General features: G+C 38.5%; 1 protein-coding gene across 1 annotated transcript in view; it reads left to right on the top strand.

Moving 5' to 3' along the window:
• Window positions 1-4,065: 4,065 nt before the first annotated feature.
• Window positions 4,066-18,768, top strand: part of syt7b (synaptotagmin VIIb) — a 130,659-nt gene continuing 115,956 nt past the window's right edge. Inside the window, exon 1 of the mRNA XM_059348578.1 lies at window positions 4,066-4,575. Within this exon, the coding sequence (XP_059204561.1) occupies window positions 4,527-4,575 (49 nt within the window). The 5' untranslated portion in view covers window positions 4,066-4,526. The remainder of the gene's footprint in view (window positions 4,576-18,768) is intronic.

The following is an 18,768-nucleotide window of genomic DNA, read 5'->3' as shown; positions in this document are numbered from 1 at the left end:
TCATGTGACATTCAATTAAAGCATTGCCATTGGTTCCCTATACTCTTCCCTCTTTTTTTTTTTTTTGAGTCACATCACTCAAAAACATGCATTGTAGAAATTTGACAGGCCAAAAATGGGTATGTTGCCTGAGGGCAACACTGTACCATAGAGGGTTAAACACACATGCAATTTCTTGAAATCAGGCCTCCAAAGAATACAACAGGTCATATTCCATATGTTTTGTCGTGCTCTGACATTGTGCAAATTATTGATGGATAACCTTCTAAAAGGTTGGTATGAAATGTTGCTGTTTTTGTCAGAGTTTAGACAAATGCAAAAGATGTCATGACACATTTGGAATGAAAACAAAATTGTTTGGGCACTTTAAATGTTTTCATCTGGTCTGAAAACAACAATGATCAAGAATATGAGTAACACCAAATTGAGCATTGAAAGCATCCTAAACATGATATATTAAACAATATGCTCTCATATTTGTCGGCCCATCTCTTTATTATGTGCCTCAAACTTTTACTTATGCATATCTGAGGCCTATAAATGTGCCACAACAATACAGCACATTATTCCCTCCAGGCTGCTGTGCACTTGCTCAGCTGGGTTGCTTTAATGCTTATCACAATAATGGAGTTGATTGCGATATAATGGCTTTAAAATTACCTGGAATCTGTGAGTGCTCATGAACCTCTCTTTTATAGTCTGAAGTAAAAACAACATCCCACACACTGAGCAAATCTTTGAAGAAATTACACAACGTCACTGAAAACCCCTGGGGGATTAGAGCATGGCTCGAGTTGTGTTGATGAATGTGCTGTTTTGAGCTCGGAGAAGACACTGTGACAGCCTAATAAATATTCATCACAAAGATAGTGTGAGGAAAGAGTGAGGGTGAGGCAGAGAGCTGATGCAATGAGAGGCTCTGAACAGAAAAAGCTGTTTGTGTCTTATGTCTGATAGAGAACATAATTTTCCAGGAATGAATGTGTTGTGTATGCATCGGAGTTCTACACGAACCAGCAAGGCTATACGTTAAGAGTATCTGCTTTACACAGATGCACAGAAATCACACAAGATGTCAGAGGTGCTATCACAAGAGCGGCGTCAGACAGAAATCTGAGAGGTAGAACAAAGGAACAAAGGCTGTACTGAATTATAACGTGCATAATCCAACATAGGGATGGAGTGTAAATGGTCAACGTAACATGTTTGGAACACGATTCAAATGATATCCTAGGAAATAATGGCCACTGTTTTCAAGGCTGGTAACAATAGTTCAATTCCATCAACTCATTTCTCTGCACATTTTGAGGATTTGCATAAGAAATGCTTGATGGAAACACCAACTTTTGATACATTTTTCAATATGCACATTAAAAGGTTTTACAATCACATGAGATGTTTTTTTTCTCTTTTTCGAAAAAAAAAGTTGATGCGTTAAACGTGAGTAGAAAAACGCTTTTTCCGAATAAGTTCTGACGTAGCGAACATTTACTCACATGACTGATCAGATATTTCTGAGCTGACATGACAGAACAATTATAAATTGCCTAATTAAATCCAATCCAATCCACTTTATTTATATAGCACAATTTTAGTAAACAAGGTTTCCAATGTGCTGCACAACAATAAATAACACAATACAAAGAGATGAAGTAAACAATAGAACAGTAAAATACAATAAGATAAAATAAATTTAAAAATGGAATAAAATAAAATGTGCTGCCTGCACAAAATGAAATATTTGTGTTTAAAAATAAAATCATAAAATCAACACTCCTTGTGGGGTTAAAAGCCAACGAGAAGAGGTGGGTTTTAAGTAGAGATTTCAATTCCTGAACACTTCTCTTCATTTTCTCTCGTGGGTGGCCAAAGCTGTCCGATAAGCAACCTTTTCTTTGTTGTTGTTTTTCTTTCTCGTGCAATCTCTACTTCTACTTCTTTGTTTACGGACAAATTAGCCTACAGCAATACATCACACTGCCATGTTTTGACGAAAGTACATTCATGCAGCTTTGTTTATTAGCATAATTTGCATTTTCTTTACTGCAACATTTCAAAATGTTGCTTCAAAATTTGATGAGACTTTAATGGAAACACGGCTATTTTGAAATCCAGGTACTTGGTTAAGTTTAAACAATAAAACAACTTCTTAAAGGTTCGGAAAAGGTACACGGTTAGGCTCAAAGTAACTACTTTTGCACAGAACTACTGGAGGCAGTTACACCTGACATAGAACACAAGTTGCTATATATTTCAGTGTAAGAATTTGTATTAAAATAGTTTTCTTTATGCTTAAAGTTCATGTTATTACTTGTTTTGTATTTTCCCCTCATTTGTCACATGTTCTAAATCAATCAACAGTGTATACTGCTTTTATTCCTATTTATTCAATCTTATTATTTTCATTGTCTTTAATTCCTCTGTGCTCATATCATTTGGCCTTATTCTCATCTTAATCAGCCTTGTCTAGTTTTATTTCCATTTGTAAAGCACCTTGTAACATTGTCATGAAAAGTGTCCATAAATCAGGAAATGCTGTCAACAGCTATTAAAAAAAATTGCCCATGTTTTGGGTAATAAAATGTTCTATAAATCAGGTTATTGATGATTTATGAACAAAACCCTTTTGTAAAAATGTTCAGAACATAGATAGGAATGAAATTGGAGAGTTTTGTGTATGTAAGTGGTAGTGAAGTTGATATTTCTGACTCTGAGGAAACAAAACAATCTGAGAAATGGCCTTCAAATATATTGTAGAATTCCAAATTCATTTGCACCATAAAACTTCTGCAGCTGGTTAACTAACATCAAGACAATTCTTTTTTATATAACAAGTTTTCTGGTATTTGTATTTTTTAATTGTGGAAATGAGGCATTGGCTTAAAATAGTTGCTAATTTGCAAACACTTAGAGAACAAATCTGAACATTAAACTGTATAAAATATGAGAAAACAGTCTTTAAGGATGTATTCTGTAAAATGTCACACTTTTTTTCAAGACACTACAGGTGAACAGGGTGAAACTAGTTGATTTCACCATGAAACTGCAGCAATTGATTATTTAAGCTACATTAAGACAATTGTTTTTTGGGTTTTGCAAGTTTGGTGATGCATTATCTAATGCCAGCTTTGTGCAAGAAATTTACTGATGCAAATACACAAAGTATGGTAAAAAAAAAAACACCTAAATGTGACTTTTTTAAAATTTTATTTGCACTTGTCTTTGAAGAGGACATTTCATCCAGACGCTCCAGACTTTCAAAATTTTCCAGTGCGTGCAAAACTAATATTACTGTCTTCAGTGTCTAGCCTTAACAATTACCATTAACTGTTAACCTGGTGCATGACATAGTTAACAACCCATAATAATGGATGTGTGCTGACTGCCACTGATGGCCGTGTAACGCTAGAGACCGCCAGTGAGCCATGTTACACGCATGGCTCTGGGCGAACGTGAATGGTGAGTAAATGTGCCTTATCGACTGTATGGGCCTTATTGGCTGTAATGGCATGATGGCCATAATGAAAGCACACAGGCTGCCCGTGACAGTGACACTAATGAAAAGCCGGATAGAGGCTCAACACGTGAGCGAGAGGTGAAACGTGCGGGCTACAACTTCGGCACCTTGTGCGTAAAAAGGTATATGCGCAGAGATTGACACGTGAATGCCATTGATTATTGATTGCACAGTGAAATCACCGGCATGAGGATGATTGGGGGTGAATCTGAGTGTGAAATACATTGATTCATATCATTTCTGGTCGCATTGCCAGCAATTTATCCACACTTCTGCTTTCACTTGCGCTCTTTTCATGTCACAGAGCAGCGCCAGGCGTCTATACTACACTGATATAGACTGACTGTCTGTCACTGTTGCCTCTATTATAAACATCGGTGGCTACAACAAGCCTGAAAGCTGTATCTCATAGTCATGGGCGTTTTTTGTCATAAATATGAGCGATAGTGGCCTGTATAAAAACACGAATTATGCATATTAAGATTGCAATTTATTTCTGTTCATTTGTCAGCATGAGCGGCTCATCAATGTGGAGTGAAAGTGTGCGCAAAATGTCTCTCTGGAGCCTCTGATGAGACGGTCAACACCACTGAGGGCGCACGGATTCCTCGCCTCAGCTGAGTAGACGACCTCCTACCGACTTACTTCACGTCACCCCGCCCGTCTGCCTGCCGTCTCCTCCCTAAAACCTTTTGCTGCGACCATCCCTTTGAACGACTCCTGGGCTGAAGAGGAAACAGAGACTGAGAGAGACAGAGGGAGAAAGTGAGATAGAGCACAAAATCCACGCAGACTCCCCAACATCACCTAGACTACCTGCTCCATCCAGCACAACAAGGGGAGGAGGACGCACAAGTGCAGGCGCGTCCATGCGTGCCAGCCGAACAAGACAATAAGCGGCCAAGAAGGACCACAAACCCAACAATTGGAATAAGAGTTTATCTTAAGAACTCTTTGGGGAGAAAAAAAAAGCTTTGCTACAAGAACAAAAGACAGCCTAAATGAGTACATGGTAAGAAGAGTCATGCATCTCAACAGAGAAGAAGATAACAGCAAAGGTGAGCTAAAGATTTCTGCGGCCATCGGTGGATGGTTTTAATCCAGACTCTGTGTATAGTTCAAAGCTCTCGCGTTGGTTGCCAGATGCCCTTGAGTGTGTCATGTTGATGTCAAGTAATGCTGCTGGGGGTCATTCCAACTGCTGTGATGTTATTGCCTGTCTGCCTTTCACCAAAAAAAAAGCCTTGCACGGCAGCGAGAGGGACTGTTGCATGTATACACCCCAAGGTGGTGACTGTCTGTGGGAGACAGACACTTGAGCACTTGTTGTGCCCGATTCGGTCGTTTTCCTCGCACGAGGTGACCTGAGCGTAAACGCACAAGGTCATCCATCCTCGGTCATATTGACGAGCAGCGTGCCGTGGCGGTGTAGCTACGAGGTGCGTGTGTTTTTGTGCCGCTGCCTGTAATTGAGTCGCCACGGATGTGTGTGTCCTCCGATGTGGTCGGAGGGGAGAATTAGAGAGCAGACGGTGTGTAATGACACGAACCCCTCCATCAGGATAAGTAATGATGGAGTAAATAGCTCCTGATGCCTTTTGCCGGAGCCATGTAGAGTATTTTTTACTCCCAATCTTTGAACTGAGGTCGAGGTCACTGACTAACACCTGATGCTGGAGGAGATTTGCCTCTGGATGTCTGTCGACATGACGCAGCTTGTCTCTTATTATGCAATGTTAAATAAACACCAATATGACTTGTTTAGCGTCCACCACACCCACATTGAGTTAGTTCTGTGTCATTTCATGCACTGCATGGCCATCATCTGCACTGTTTAACCTGTAGACTGCATGCAATGTTCAAAACATGCAAAAAATAAGTGAGATATCAGCAGTTAATTTATTGTTAGAATCCCAATTTTTAGTTAAAATAGTAAAAACACTGTAGCACACTGTGAGTGTTAGAAAACTCTCTAGAAACTCTCCTTTTCTCACATCTGAGCAGCATGCTGATAATGATGTAATATTGCTGGCAAGGGAATACAACATTTCATTTTTTTATGTGCAGCTGTCAGGCTTTATGGCCGGCTAAATATCTTTGTTTTTACCAGCTGTAAAGCATGCTGTTTGGTGAGGAGTTCCCCATGTGGTGAGTGGTGCCCTGCACAGTGGCACGCTGCACCGTCCCTCATCCAAAATGTCTTACGACCTCGTTGCCAGATATGGTTTCACCGGGGACAAAAGATGAGTCACCATCTGCAACTAGAAGTGATTTCATGATTATATGACAGGTGTGTGTGTGTGTGTGTGTGTGTGTGTGTGTGAGAGAGAGACAGAGAGAGACAGATATATAGAGAGGGAGTGTGAGCATCAGTAAGTGAGAGGGAATGTGTGAGAGAGAGGTGTGCAAGTCAAAAAGCATTGATGCAAAGGTGAAATATAACAGCCACGGTGACGGATTTTATATATATTTTTTAAAACGGATGTAAAAGTTTCCTGTATATGCAGCTGAATCAACTTTGACAATTTCTACTAAGGCTGAGCAATATGGAGAAAATCATATCACAATAATCTTTACCCAATTTATCAATATTGTGGCGATATTAACCCTTGTGTTGTCTTAACTTTCTGCATGCACCACTTGTCTTAAGGGTAAAAATGACTCACCTTCACTAAACCCCTTAAAGAGGAAACAACCTGTCATTCATCACAAACCTTGTGAATATATAGGGTTTCCCTCTTCACAGTGCAGAAAAACTGGATTTAATCAATGGAATCCACTCGTTTTTATTACAGCACACCTATCATTACTGGTTTACTGTTTTACTAAAGGGATTTATTTTTATTATTCTTATTGCTAAAGTTACTGCATAGATGTAAACATAATTTTCTAGCAAATGTGCATGAATTAGTGCCACGTTTCACTTTTTCTCATGTAGGGGTCATTCTAGGAAAAGTCATTGAGTTTCATAGTGGTGGGTCATTTTTTACTATTGGTATGTTCACAAAATATTTACAAAATTAGATTAATAATGTGGATATATTGACTAAGTGAGTAAAAGAAAATAATATAACAGTCTGGTAAGTCCAGAAAATAACATCACTTTACCGTAATGCAGCCTTTAAAAGCAAGAAAACATGCCACTTGTGAAATTTTATGATATATAATATCTAAGAGGATATCTACTCTCACATCACTATATGGGTGTAATATATTTATTATAATATATTTCCCAGCACCAATTTCCACCAATTAAATAATTATAAATTGCATCAGTGGCAACACTGCTGCACAACATAACAATAAATATACATATATTTCGATAAACTATGTCATTAGTCACTATAGGGAATTGCAGCATTACATCAGCCAATAAAAATAATAGAAATTTAAGGTTTAATTATAAACTGTATTTATCCACAACAGGTTTAAAAGTAGAGCATAAACACACAGTACATCTCAATTAAATATATGGGACACACTGATACAGTATGATTAAAATGCATAATATGAAGTGCAGATGTTGATGATGCACTGTAAAAATGTTTGTAGAAATTACAGTAAAACACTGTCAAATTACATCAGAAATAGGGTGTAAAATTAAAAATTTTATATCACCGTAGTAGACACTTTTAATTACCGTGAATCAAAGAATAGCACAAAACTTTAACTTTTTACTATCATTAACTGTAGGAAACACACAGTTTTGCTGTGAAAATACAACATTTTCATGTAAAATTAATGGAGAAATACCATGATGTGTTTGAATGACATAATTACCCTAAAAATAACGGGAATATACAGTGTAAATGAAAGTTTTTGCTGATAATTACACTTAAATTTACAGTATAAAACCCACTCACTGTAATTTTTACGGTGAAGTTCTGGCAACCACAGCTGCCGGTATTTTACCGTAAATTAAACAGATTATTTTTTTACAGTGTAGTATTATGATTCACAAATACTCACATTATCATACTCTGGTTAATCAATGTGGTAAATACACTCAAAGAAGTTTAATCTCAGTTTTATTTGATTTAATTACATGACTTGTACTTTTTTGCTTTATGTTAGAATAACTTGACAAGACTGGATGTAAATGTCTGTGTAATTGAAGTGAGTAAGCCTGACGAGCATTTCTTTGAGTGAATCTTCCGTCAAACTGTGATGATGAAACAAAAGCAAACAGCCGAAAAGAAGCAAGCTGACTGTTTTTATCTGTCTTTAAACTGTAAATCTGTAACTCTGACAAACAGCTGTTCTTACAGTGTGACTTACTGTGTGAGACCACTTTAAGACGCCTGGAGTCCTTTAATGTTCTGTAGGGCTATAGCCTGTTTTACCACTTAAACCATCAACTGAAGCAGATGGTGTTTTATGCTTAAAGGCTGTCGACTGTGTCGGAATGAATCGGCTCATTTATAGCTCAAATTCATTACCAAAACATGTAAAGCCCCAGCCAACAGATTTAATTGTCAGATTGTATTAGATAAGGACGGTCTAGACCAGTCCTTCCTCATCTCTTTTTAAAAAATTACAAACCATCACACATTCAGCCAGATACGTGTGTTTGTTGGCTCAAAAAGTAAGAATTAGCTCTAGTTTCAACTCAACTCCTTCTCAAATTTTACTTGCATGTGTCAAGTCAAGTAAAAAGTAATCAATACAGAATGCCCAAGCACTACTTAGTTTAGTGCCATGTGCTTTGAAATCATGTTTTTTTGTGTGTTTGATGTTCAAACAGCAGGATCAATTTGCCGGGGCATCTTCTGTACACTGTATACACATACTGCATACACAGCGAGAACAAGGATTCAACTTTTTCTCTTAGTATTGATTTCAGTATCTCAGCTGCTGACAGACATGGGCAGTATTTCAATTAAATGTATTTTAAATGCATAATAGTTTACAACTTAACATTTTCTAGATAGTATTTTGCAGGATAGAAAAAAGATTTGTCATAAAATACTTTATTTGTGTATTTAAAATGCTTGAAATAAACACTGTTTATTCTGTTAGTTTATTCTGAAATCCCCAGGTTGAACGTTTAGAAATAGAAACTGTATAACAATAAGCCTTTTTAGCATCTTTGGGTGAATGCAAGTTAATCCTAATTAACCAAAGACAAAGCAAAGTCACACAATAACACAACAGACTGGATGGAAATAATTAATTGATGATCGATTAATGGTCGTTAGGCATTTGGTGAATCACATGGAATTTTTTATCGATCTGTGTGTTTTTTAATCTTAATTTTATCTCTGACTGCGTATCAGTACTCACTGAACTGAAACACGGACGAGAGTTCAGTTCTGTGGTGAATAAACCAATGAGCTGAGAATTAAGTTGGATAAAGCTACAGTTTGCAAACTGAAAGCTGCCATAATAATTATAAAACACAGAAATACAAGAGTATAAATTGGGGCAAAACTAGCTTACTGTATCAAACCTTGCTAGCATGAATTACTGAGTTTAATTTGATCCAAAACTAATTTAAACACAAAACACACTTAAATATGAAAGATTACTGTGAAAACTAACCTCATGCCTCTAAAACTGAAAACATTGTACTCCTTGACGTTATCTTTTGTTTAATCACCTGAGTTAGTTTTACGAACGACAGGAAGTCTCTTTGTCTTTTCAAAATAAAAGCGTCCGTTAGCAAAACAGGCTTTTGCATAGTTCTGTATATATATCTTTTATTTTGCCCATGTATGCATGCAGTGATTAATCGATTAATTGATTGTTAACGTTATAGATGCTGGAGTTGGCAGGTTTCTTCCAAACGCCCATCCCTACAACAAACTAACCGACCCAGGCAGCGGTAGAACATCAAATCCTGTGTTCTGTGAGATAAAATTAGTGTTTTTGTCAATGGAGTCTTTAAGGTGGATCTAAAGAGAGTACAGATAACGACTTTAGTTCCTACAGTGAGGTAATGCTGTAAAATTATTCTAAATATAGCCTACACTTTAACTGATTAACTTTAGGGGGGCAAGAATATGTTTTGCTTCTGCCCCCATCGTTAGCAGGACTTGGCTTTCGTGTTGGTGCTCATGCCTGCTTCTATAAACTGAGAGTGTAAACAACCATCTACTGTAGATAATACACTCACTATGGAAAAGTACCTCATACAAACCCACTTCAAAACATCCGAACCATCCCTTTAACATGGACCAGGAGACGCAGGTTAGCCTAATTAGACATTGTGAATTGCTGCAGGTTTGAATGTGAGTAAATGGCTGTTTGTCTACATGTGTTAAGAGACTGACAGCCTGTTCAAATTGGATGCTGCTTCCCCACTGTGTGTGCTGAGAGGCTCCAACCCTCTCGCCAGAATAAACAGGTTTCTGTAGAGTTTGTACCTTTTGATTTAGTAGCAATTTTTTTATATAAATCTGTGGCTTGGATTTGGGTTCCAGCCTTCATGTCTCAGGTTATAATATACACAAAATGACTCACAAAAACATGGTAAATCTAACTGTTGGCAGCTTTTCGTGCTGTAATTATTTATTCTAGTGTTCTGGGCCTCATTATTTGTTGATGTCAATGAATGGGTTTAAATTTTGATGCCATAATGCTGCAATGAAAGCTTGGTGGTTTCTGAATAGCTCATTGATCAGGCTGTCCAGACCAGTGTAGAAAGGACACGAGCAGATTATGAGGACCTCGAGGAGAAAGACAGACTTTGTGGTGGTTGTGCCTCTTTTTTGGGGTTGTTTTTTGTGTCTCTTTGATGTAATTTTGTGTTTTTCTTGGTAATTTTGTGTCTCTTGGTTGTCATTTTGTGTCTTTTTTGGTCATTTTGTTTCTCTTTAGTCATTTTGTGTTTTTGTTTGTTTTGTGTCTCTTTGTAGCAATTTTGTGTCTTTCTTGGTAATTTTTTTGTCTCTTTATAGTAATTTTGTGTCTTTTATTAAGTTGCTTTCTTTCCCTTTATGGCAATTTTGTATCTTTTGTGGCAATTTCGAATCTCTTGGTTGTCATTTTGTGTCTTTTTTGGTTGCTTGTTTCTCTTTCTAGCAATTTTGTGTCTTTTCTGGACATTTTGTGTCTTTATAGTCATTTTGTGTCTATTTTTTAGTTTTTTTTCTTTGCCTTTATAGCAATTTTGTTTCTTTTTGGTAATTTTGGGTCTTTTTGTAGCCTTTTTATGTGTTTTTTGGTTGTTTTGTTTCTCTTTATAATCATTTTATGTTGTTTTGTGTCTCTTAAAACAATTTTTTGTGGACATTTTGCATTTCTTCGTGTCTCCTTGAGTGACATTTTATAGGCCACGGGGGACCCCCTGACACTTTGGGCCCCTGGGTGGTCCCATTCATTAATACATCCATAAGTCAGAAGAGGTTACAAGAGGTAGTGGAAAAATCCATAAAGCATAGTATTGCAATAATTTGCGTGGCATTATTATACAGATTCATGGCTGCCAAATGTCAATATTTAGTGTTCTGTTGCCGGCAATATTTTCGCCTTTTTATTTTATTTTATGGAGGGCGTAGCAGACTCACTTTTAGGATTATACTGGAGATACTGGATTCATATGAAACTAGAAGATCTAAAGAATCTAAAGGCACAGGATATGTGTGTAAGGATATCTTTTTGTGGACACAAAATGCAGTAAAACAGTCATATCGCAATATATTGTATCACAATACTTACCATATCGCAAAATTCTTAAAATCGCAATAATATCGTATCGTGACTCATAAAATATAAAGTTGTATCGTGGGGCCTCTGGTGATTCCCACCTCTTGATGTTACTATATATCTGTTTAAGAGCACAGTCAAATTTAATCTCTAGAAAAGGTGTGTGATGAATGAGAGGTAGTAATGAATTGTGGAGCGTACTGTAGGCAGAGGAACATGTCGTTGTAATCTCTCCAGAGCAGCCCAGGTGTAAGTGTCGTGTGACACGAAGGCCTCAGTGCAAAGTGCAGTGGAGAATCATTATTAATCCGGCACGTGAACAGTCAGAGATAATTGCTTAATATTAGTAGCATTCAGATTCCGAGGGAAACGTTTAATTATGTTATGGTTCAAAGCTAATGGGCTGGAATCTTATTAGTGGTTTGAGACAAGCTGCGAGAAAGAAGAGGGAGACAGAGCAGTAATTAATAAAATATGAAACAAAGGTATTTATATTCCCTGTTTAACTCTGAGCCACCATGTTGGGAAGCAAACCACTTAGATTTACAGACTCCAGGGACGAGACGCTGGGGCCGTGAGAGGGGAAATATTGCTCTGTTCTACTTAGCTGCACACATATTTACAACCAAAGAGGAATGTGATAGACGATCACATCGAAATGATACAATTCAGACAGGAGGGGGGGCAAAAAAAGACACAATGTGTCACAGAAAGGGAGAGGACTTTGTGTGTGGTGAGCAGGGCTGAATGGATACATTCTTCAGTTCGAGTAAACTGTCAGAACGATTTCCCTCCTGGTGTACTACTTGAAATGAAAGAGTCAACAAAAACATGTCTTTTTCTCTGATGAAGGTGTCATGTTGAGACACGTCAGCAGATCTGTCAATCCCTTAGTTGTAAAATATTTTTAAAAAGACCAAAATGTGAGATATAAGGTGACTCTTGCTTTTTTTCACTGCTGACGCTTCATTTATTTGGGTACAGCTGTAACATAAAACAAATAATCAAATCAAATCAAAATTAAAATTACTTTATTCAGTTAGTCATTCAGTAAGTTTTCCATATTAAAGAAAAAAAAAAAGGTTGTTTGTATGCCCTTTAGAACATTGGTTTTCAAACTTTTACACAACAGAAAATTTGAGACTGTGGCCAACATTAAATAGGCACATTTCCATTCGGTACTTTTCCCTCTAGTGGGCCACTATGGGTGTGGCTTGAGAGAGAGGATCCGCCCAACTAATTGGACACGGTTGAGGCGGCAATTTCACGCATGCGTGATTCATTTGCAGACTTGAGAGTCCTTTAAGACGGCACCTGCAACTTTTTAAGAAGAGTAGGAATGAGTCTCCAAAAGTCTCATATAAAACCAGAAAAAGGCACTAGATTTGTTGCTAGAGGAGTCTGAATAGTCACAAAATATAGCGCCAAAAGTCACTAAGTTGGGTGTTCCCGGTACCATAGAGGCATTTTCCTCATAAGCGGGCGGCCCAGGTTCGAATCCGACTCAGAGCCCTTTCCTGCATGTCATCCCCTCCGTCTCCCCCTTCACTCTGTCCTATCAATAAAGCCCAAAAATGGCCAAAAAAATCTTAAATTTATTTTATAAAGTCGCTAAGTTGGCAACACTGCTTGCCACGTCGGTCTGTTGTCACATTGATGAGGCGCTACAAAAGTAGCTGTATGGGAACAGAGACCAAGGGGAACTAACTAGTGGGCGGAGCCAAAACACTCACTCAACACTAAATATAGTCGTGTAGGCTTGCATTGTTCAGCTAAGGACAGTTCATACAGGAAGAAGGTTTATCCTACTCCTGAGCTGCACTTCTCTTCCTAATTGTTCCCGTTAGGAGCGACGATTGCTTAATAACCCAAACTTCGGACCAGTCCGCTTTACCAAACTTTACCACTAGGAGTCACACTTGACTGAAGTCGCAACTCAAGTCCACAGCATCCCAGGCACGTAGAAATGTGTTCACTGGTGTGTCAGAAAGGTTTGTTAAATGCAGAGGTTGAATTTCCCCATTGTGGGACTAATAAGGGAATCTTAATCTTAATTTTAATCTTAACGGTGGCGGTGATGCACCTCTAACTGCAAACAGACACAAGAGAACTGCTGGCATGAGGCTCACCTCTTTCGTCCAAAATGTTTCTGTATTGGTGGAGTTTTTATATTTCTTTGAGACTAACTCTGCCATGTCTCGTATCCCCCCAAAAAACATGAACTTTCTCGGCAACAAACACATGTTTCTCCCTGTTCCGTCTCTACTGATCTCCTTCATGTTTCTGACCTCAGCTCTGCAGTAAATTGTACACAGTCTGTCAGACACTTGTGGCTCTGTTAGTCAGTTTCTAAACAAACACAATATCATGTTAATCACATTTCATATTGCACTGTTTCCGTGTCCTCTAACAGTACTTTATTACAGAGAATTGACCTCAGAGCATGTGCGGTAGAGCGAGGGGAAATTATCGATTGTCGTTCTCCAAGACAGATGATTTTATTTTATTTTTTTTAAAAGCAAACAATGCTAAAATATCTCTGGGGCATTCAAGTGAAGTCTGTGTGTGAGAAAGTTGGATTTATTTATTTATATAAATTTTTGTCATAATGACAAATATCAGTGCAGCCAGTTGCAGCTGCTGAGAAACCCAGATGTTCCACCTGGTGTAAGTTACTCTTCAATAGAATTTGGTCATACTGTATGACATAAATTAGGAGGTTGTGCATACATTGTGAGGACATTGATATCGAGTTGTTTTGGGGAAAAAAGGGAAAGCTACTGACAAAAAGAAAAGAAAAAAAAACAGTACTCTTGACCATTTTACAAGCACTTTTGAGACAGTCCCTAACTTCAGCTTGTCTGTTTAATGAAAGAGAATATCTTTATTTGTCATTATGCAATGCATAATGAAATGAAGTGCAATCTCAGGGCAGGAGTATACAAATATGAACTATGTTAAAACACATAGTATAAAACATAAATAAAACAGATAAAAAGGATAAAAAAAGGGGAAAAAGTGTTTCTGTTCACTATGTGGAGCCAATAAATATTAAATCTATTCCTATCCTATAATAATCTATTTGTATAAGTTTAAATCCCAATCATGAAAATTTTTTTGAAAGGACAAACGCACTGCAACATTTAGTGTATATTTGTGTATTGTGTGTGTTTGTGTGTGTGTTAGACATGCTCCTGCTCTTACATAACTCTGTTGCGGCAGCGTGTTCATGCTAAAGACGGCGTCCTAATTGTTCTCCACTTTCGCCCGGCTTCTGTCTCTCCTCCTCCATGACCCTGTTTACCATCTTGTCTGGGTTTGACTTTGTGCCTCGCAATTATTGATAGTAAGTAGTAACATGCAAGAAAAAAACAGACGGCCAGAGATGGCGGAGAAGAGGTTTTGATATCTGGATGCATCAAGAAAGTAGCCTACCTACTGTACCAACAGTGTGGGTTGAAAATGTTACTGGCAGATATAGGGGGCTGGTGGAAAAAGACAGAAATAGATAATTGGAGACAGAGGCAGAGAGAGAGAGGCAGTCTAGATTTTGAGAGAATATCTATGTTATGCCTCGCAGTAGTAAGTACTTTTGAAGGGGAAGCAAAAGAGAGACAGAGACATACACTCTGTCTTTTAATCAGCAAACTCACTGAAGCAACACTGGTCTCCAGACACTGTACACAGAGGGTAAAGAGGAGAAAGACACAGGAAAGAAGAAGAAGAAGAAGAAGAAGAGGGATCGGCCTTCTTTTTGATACTGATTTATGTTTGTAGGTTTGGAGAAAGATGCTCTCCAAGCTGTTTGGTGAAATGCTGACACCGATAACAGGACATGTAATTATTATTATTAGAGTTTGTTCAACTACATATAATCAGTCTGATGTCTTGATAAGACTCGAGAGGTGAGACAGAAGGATTCATTTGTTAACAAGTGTTGAATCTTCACATGCACTCACCTTTTTTCTCTCTTCACTAAATAAGACATGCTGTCAAAACGCACTAAGATACTTTACATGATCTTTACTCTGTTTACTCGTCAGTTTGGATTTCTGCTGTGCTCTTTTGCTCTGCTAGTTCCCACACACTGGCCTGAAGAGTGTGTAGTTTGTAGTTGCTCGACACTTTTTTCAGCTGTCCACCATGAGGTTTTAACCCATTTAGGCCTAAAACACCTGGGAAAAATGCCTGTAAAACCTCTGAGGCGATTTTAAAATAACCCCCTAAAACCTGAAGTTTTTCTGGAAACTCAACAGAAGTGTCAACTCTTCCTACTAAATAATAGATCTTTCAGCCTCTGTAGCAGATAGAAATGAAATTCAAAAAGTATTTTAGAGCTTATACCTGCGGCTTTCATGAGAAGTTGAGTTTATTTGTCCAAAACTTTAATAAAGTTTTTTTTTTTTTTTTTTAAATCAACGTGTTGCAATTGCAACACTCCCACATGTATTCTGATGCATTTCATTGGCCAAGAGACCGAAAATAGGTGGGAAAAACTACAAATACTATAAAATGACGTTTCCACTTTCCCGGCTTTAATGGTAGAATAATGCAACAGCGTCCCCAGTTTTAATGGTAGAAATGCGGTAATGCTTTCCTGGCTTAAATGGGTTAATACAGTATTTGCAGGTTACCACGATCAGATTATATCCAAATGTCCAATAGAATTACGTCCATATTGGATGATTTTGCCACCTTGTCATTTACATGACAAGGTGGCATGTAAATGACCCCCCCCCCCCCTTCACTTTTAAGAAGGTTAAGAAGACATATTCATAGAGCTGGGCGATATGGACCAAAAGTCATATCCCGATATATTTAGGCTGAATATCAATATACCTTACTTATCCTGATTTTTTTTTATCGAAAAGTGAGAGCAAATGTTAAATCAAAGTCAAAGCCAAATATGACATGTCACAAGTAGTTTTATTGAAACCGTTTATTTAAGTGAACATAAATACTGTATAACAACAGGACCACCTTTTTTTAAGAACAAAGCTCCATAAAGTGCACATTTAAATGAAAATATATCTTAAATAAAAGCTGCAGCTTGCCTGGAGCAAGGATTGCAGTGCAAATTTGAACTATATCGATATATGCGTTATGGTCTAATTTCATCACATTTAAAAATATATCGATATAAAATATATATTTATACCCACATATTGCCCAGCCCTACATATCCAGTAACCTCTCGCTAAATGAATGCTAAATCTGTAATCTTACATCCATTTTGTAAGTATTTGTTCTGTTTTTTGTGAATGACATTGGATGATGGTGGCATCAGAAAAACAAAATCAACCGCTCTTCTCCTGCCTGTTGATACTGATGTTACCTGGTCAGATGATGCAAACATCAAAGTAAACATTGAGGGAAAAAAAGACATGCACCAGCTGTGATCCAGACCATATGGACAAGCAAGACCATCTCTGCACCCATCTCTGTATTGAAGGAGGCTCTGAGCAGGAGTGAAACACCGGCTGTGTGAAGGAATTACGCTGATCTTCTCTGGTGGGCATCCTTCATGCCAGGACGGTGGGCTGGAGGAGCTCCACACTCGCATCAGTTTCCAACAGGATGTCAGCAACCATAGTGTCCTTGTTTCATCAAGGCTTGGCTGGACCCTTGAGTGTCTCTGTCTCCTTTTCTGTGTGCAGATCTGACAGAGCAGAGGCAAGAAAAAAAAGAGGAGGCCTCCTAACGGGGGACTTCACGGCACAGATTGTAAAAAACTGATGTAATTGCATTTGACTTGGGTTGTACCCTGAGCTATTCCAAGTGACAAATAAAATCGATTGATGGATTGAAAGTGTTGTATATTGAAAGTAATCTGGGTGTTTGTTTTGTCCAATATCAACAACGTCTGGCAAAAAAAATGTGACCAGCAAACGCTGCCAGCTGATCTACTGGCACCATACCTTTTCCTTTTTGGCCTCCGTGCGGTCCAGGCACCCATCGTGCTTTTCTAACAGCTGAATGAACAGTGAGGCTTCTTGGATAAGGTCACGCATCTCACAGGCCGTCTGATTGGCACTGCCTGTTGATCTCTAAGCTCCTGATGGGGGGAGAAAAGAAAACCTGCCTGGAGACCCACCGCCTGCAGCAACAAACTTAAAATCCTGATTACTTTATTTTGGTAGATACGTAGGATTGGATAGACGGATATGTTTGGGGACTCCTGTCTCAACCCACAGTGGCTTTGTGTGACTGTGAAAGGCTTTCAGGATGAGTAAGGCAAGGGGCTATTTGTGGTTTGTACTCCTGCCCAGAATGGAGGCTTGATAGAGGGGAGCACTGTCACATCAAGAGTAAGAGTGCAACTTGGCTCTGTCCGAATTATTGAACAGGACACAAAAATTAATTGTTTAAGAGGAGGATTAATGGCCAGCTGTAATAATGGATGGGTGGGTGGATGGATGGATGGATGGATGGATGACAAAGACTAGAAAATAACCCAGATACGAGACTCATGCACCCCACCTAGACTGCGAGAGGCGAACAGGATATTATAAGAACAGATATCAGCAGTCTAGCCAGGAACAGATGGTGAGACGGAGCTACACACAGACATGATCTTCCTGCCAATACGGAGAATAGTGTCGGCATGTACATGCAGAGACGTACAAACACAGCGTTGGACTTGTGAAAGTCTTGATGAAGGAGCGTCAACGATCTCAAAGGCTGCATCGCTGTCAGTCACACCCCCGACCCTTTTATCTCCTCTTTTGTTCTGTTTCCTCTCCTTTCAAGTCTCTGTTACTGTAACGAGCCCTTATCTTCATCCACCCTCCAGTTTTTCTTCATTGTGTCACTGTGAGATGTTATGATAATGCATTTGAATGCTAACAAACACTGATGCTTCCTGCGTGATTCACTGCACTTTCATCTGATCCAGTTTTGGATTCCTGTTCCCGGCAAAAACATTTGTGTCCGACTGGTAAATAATTCATTACAGGTAGTAGAGAGGCAATATAATTAAATAAGCTAATGCAAAGAAGCTCTCAGGGACTATTAAATGTTGCACAAATGTTTAGTTGGCAGTTAATTAGGTTTATACTTTGTCTGATGCACATCAGACATCCAAACCAAAGCATCACCCGGGGGAAGAGAGGGCGCCGGCGTGCGTCCAGGTAGCTTGTGGGGTCCGGGGTGTCGTACTCAGGAGGGAGAACTGATGAGTATACCTGCGGCAGTCAGGGAAGTAATTTTAACATATATTGGGGGAGACACAGTAGCTATGTTTCCATTAGAGTTGAAACAAATTGAAATTGAAGCGAAATTTTGAAATGTTGCATGAAAGAAAATGGAAATTAGGGATGAATCCATCAACTGGTTAGAGCGAATAAACAAAGCTGCATAAACGTACCTGCTGTCGACTTATTCATCAGTAAACAGTAGAAGTAGAGATTTCGCAAGAGAGAAAAAACAACAAAAAAGAGGTTGCCAATCTGACAACTTTAGGCACCCATGAGATTTTCTAAGTCTTTAGAAAGACGCAGACAATGCTTCTTCTTTTGGGTTTTCCGGCAGAGTGGAAATGGCTGATCAGTCATAGGGGTTAAATGTTTGCTATGTCAGAACTTATTTGGAAAAACATTTCCATC

This window comes from Centropristis striata, chromosome 2 (genome assembly GCF_030273125.1).
Source record: "Centropristis striata isolate RG_2023a ecotype Rhode Island chromosome 2, C.striata_1.0, whole genome shotgun sequence".
Taxonomy (NCBI): domain Eukaryota; kingdom Metazoa; phylum Chordata; class Actinopteri; order Perciformes; family Serranidae; genus Centropristis; species Centropristis striata.
Note: the sequence above shows the minus strand (reverse complement) of the source record. Positions and strands in the feature narration are given on the sequence as shown.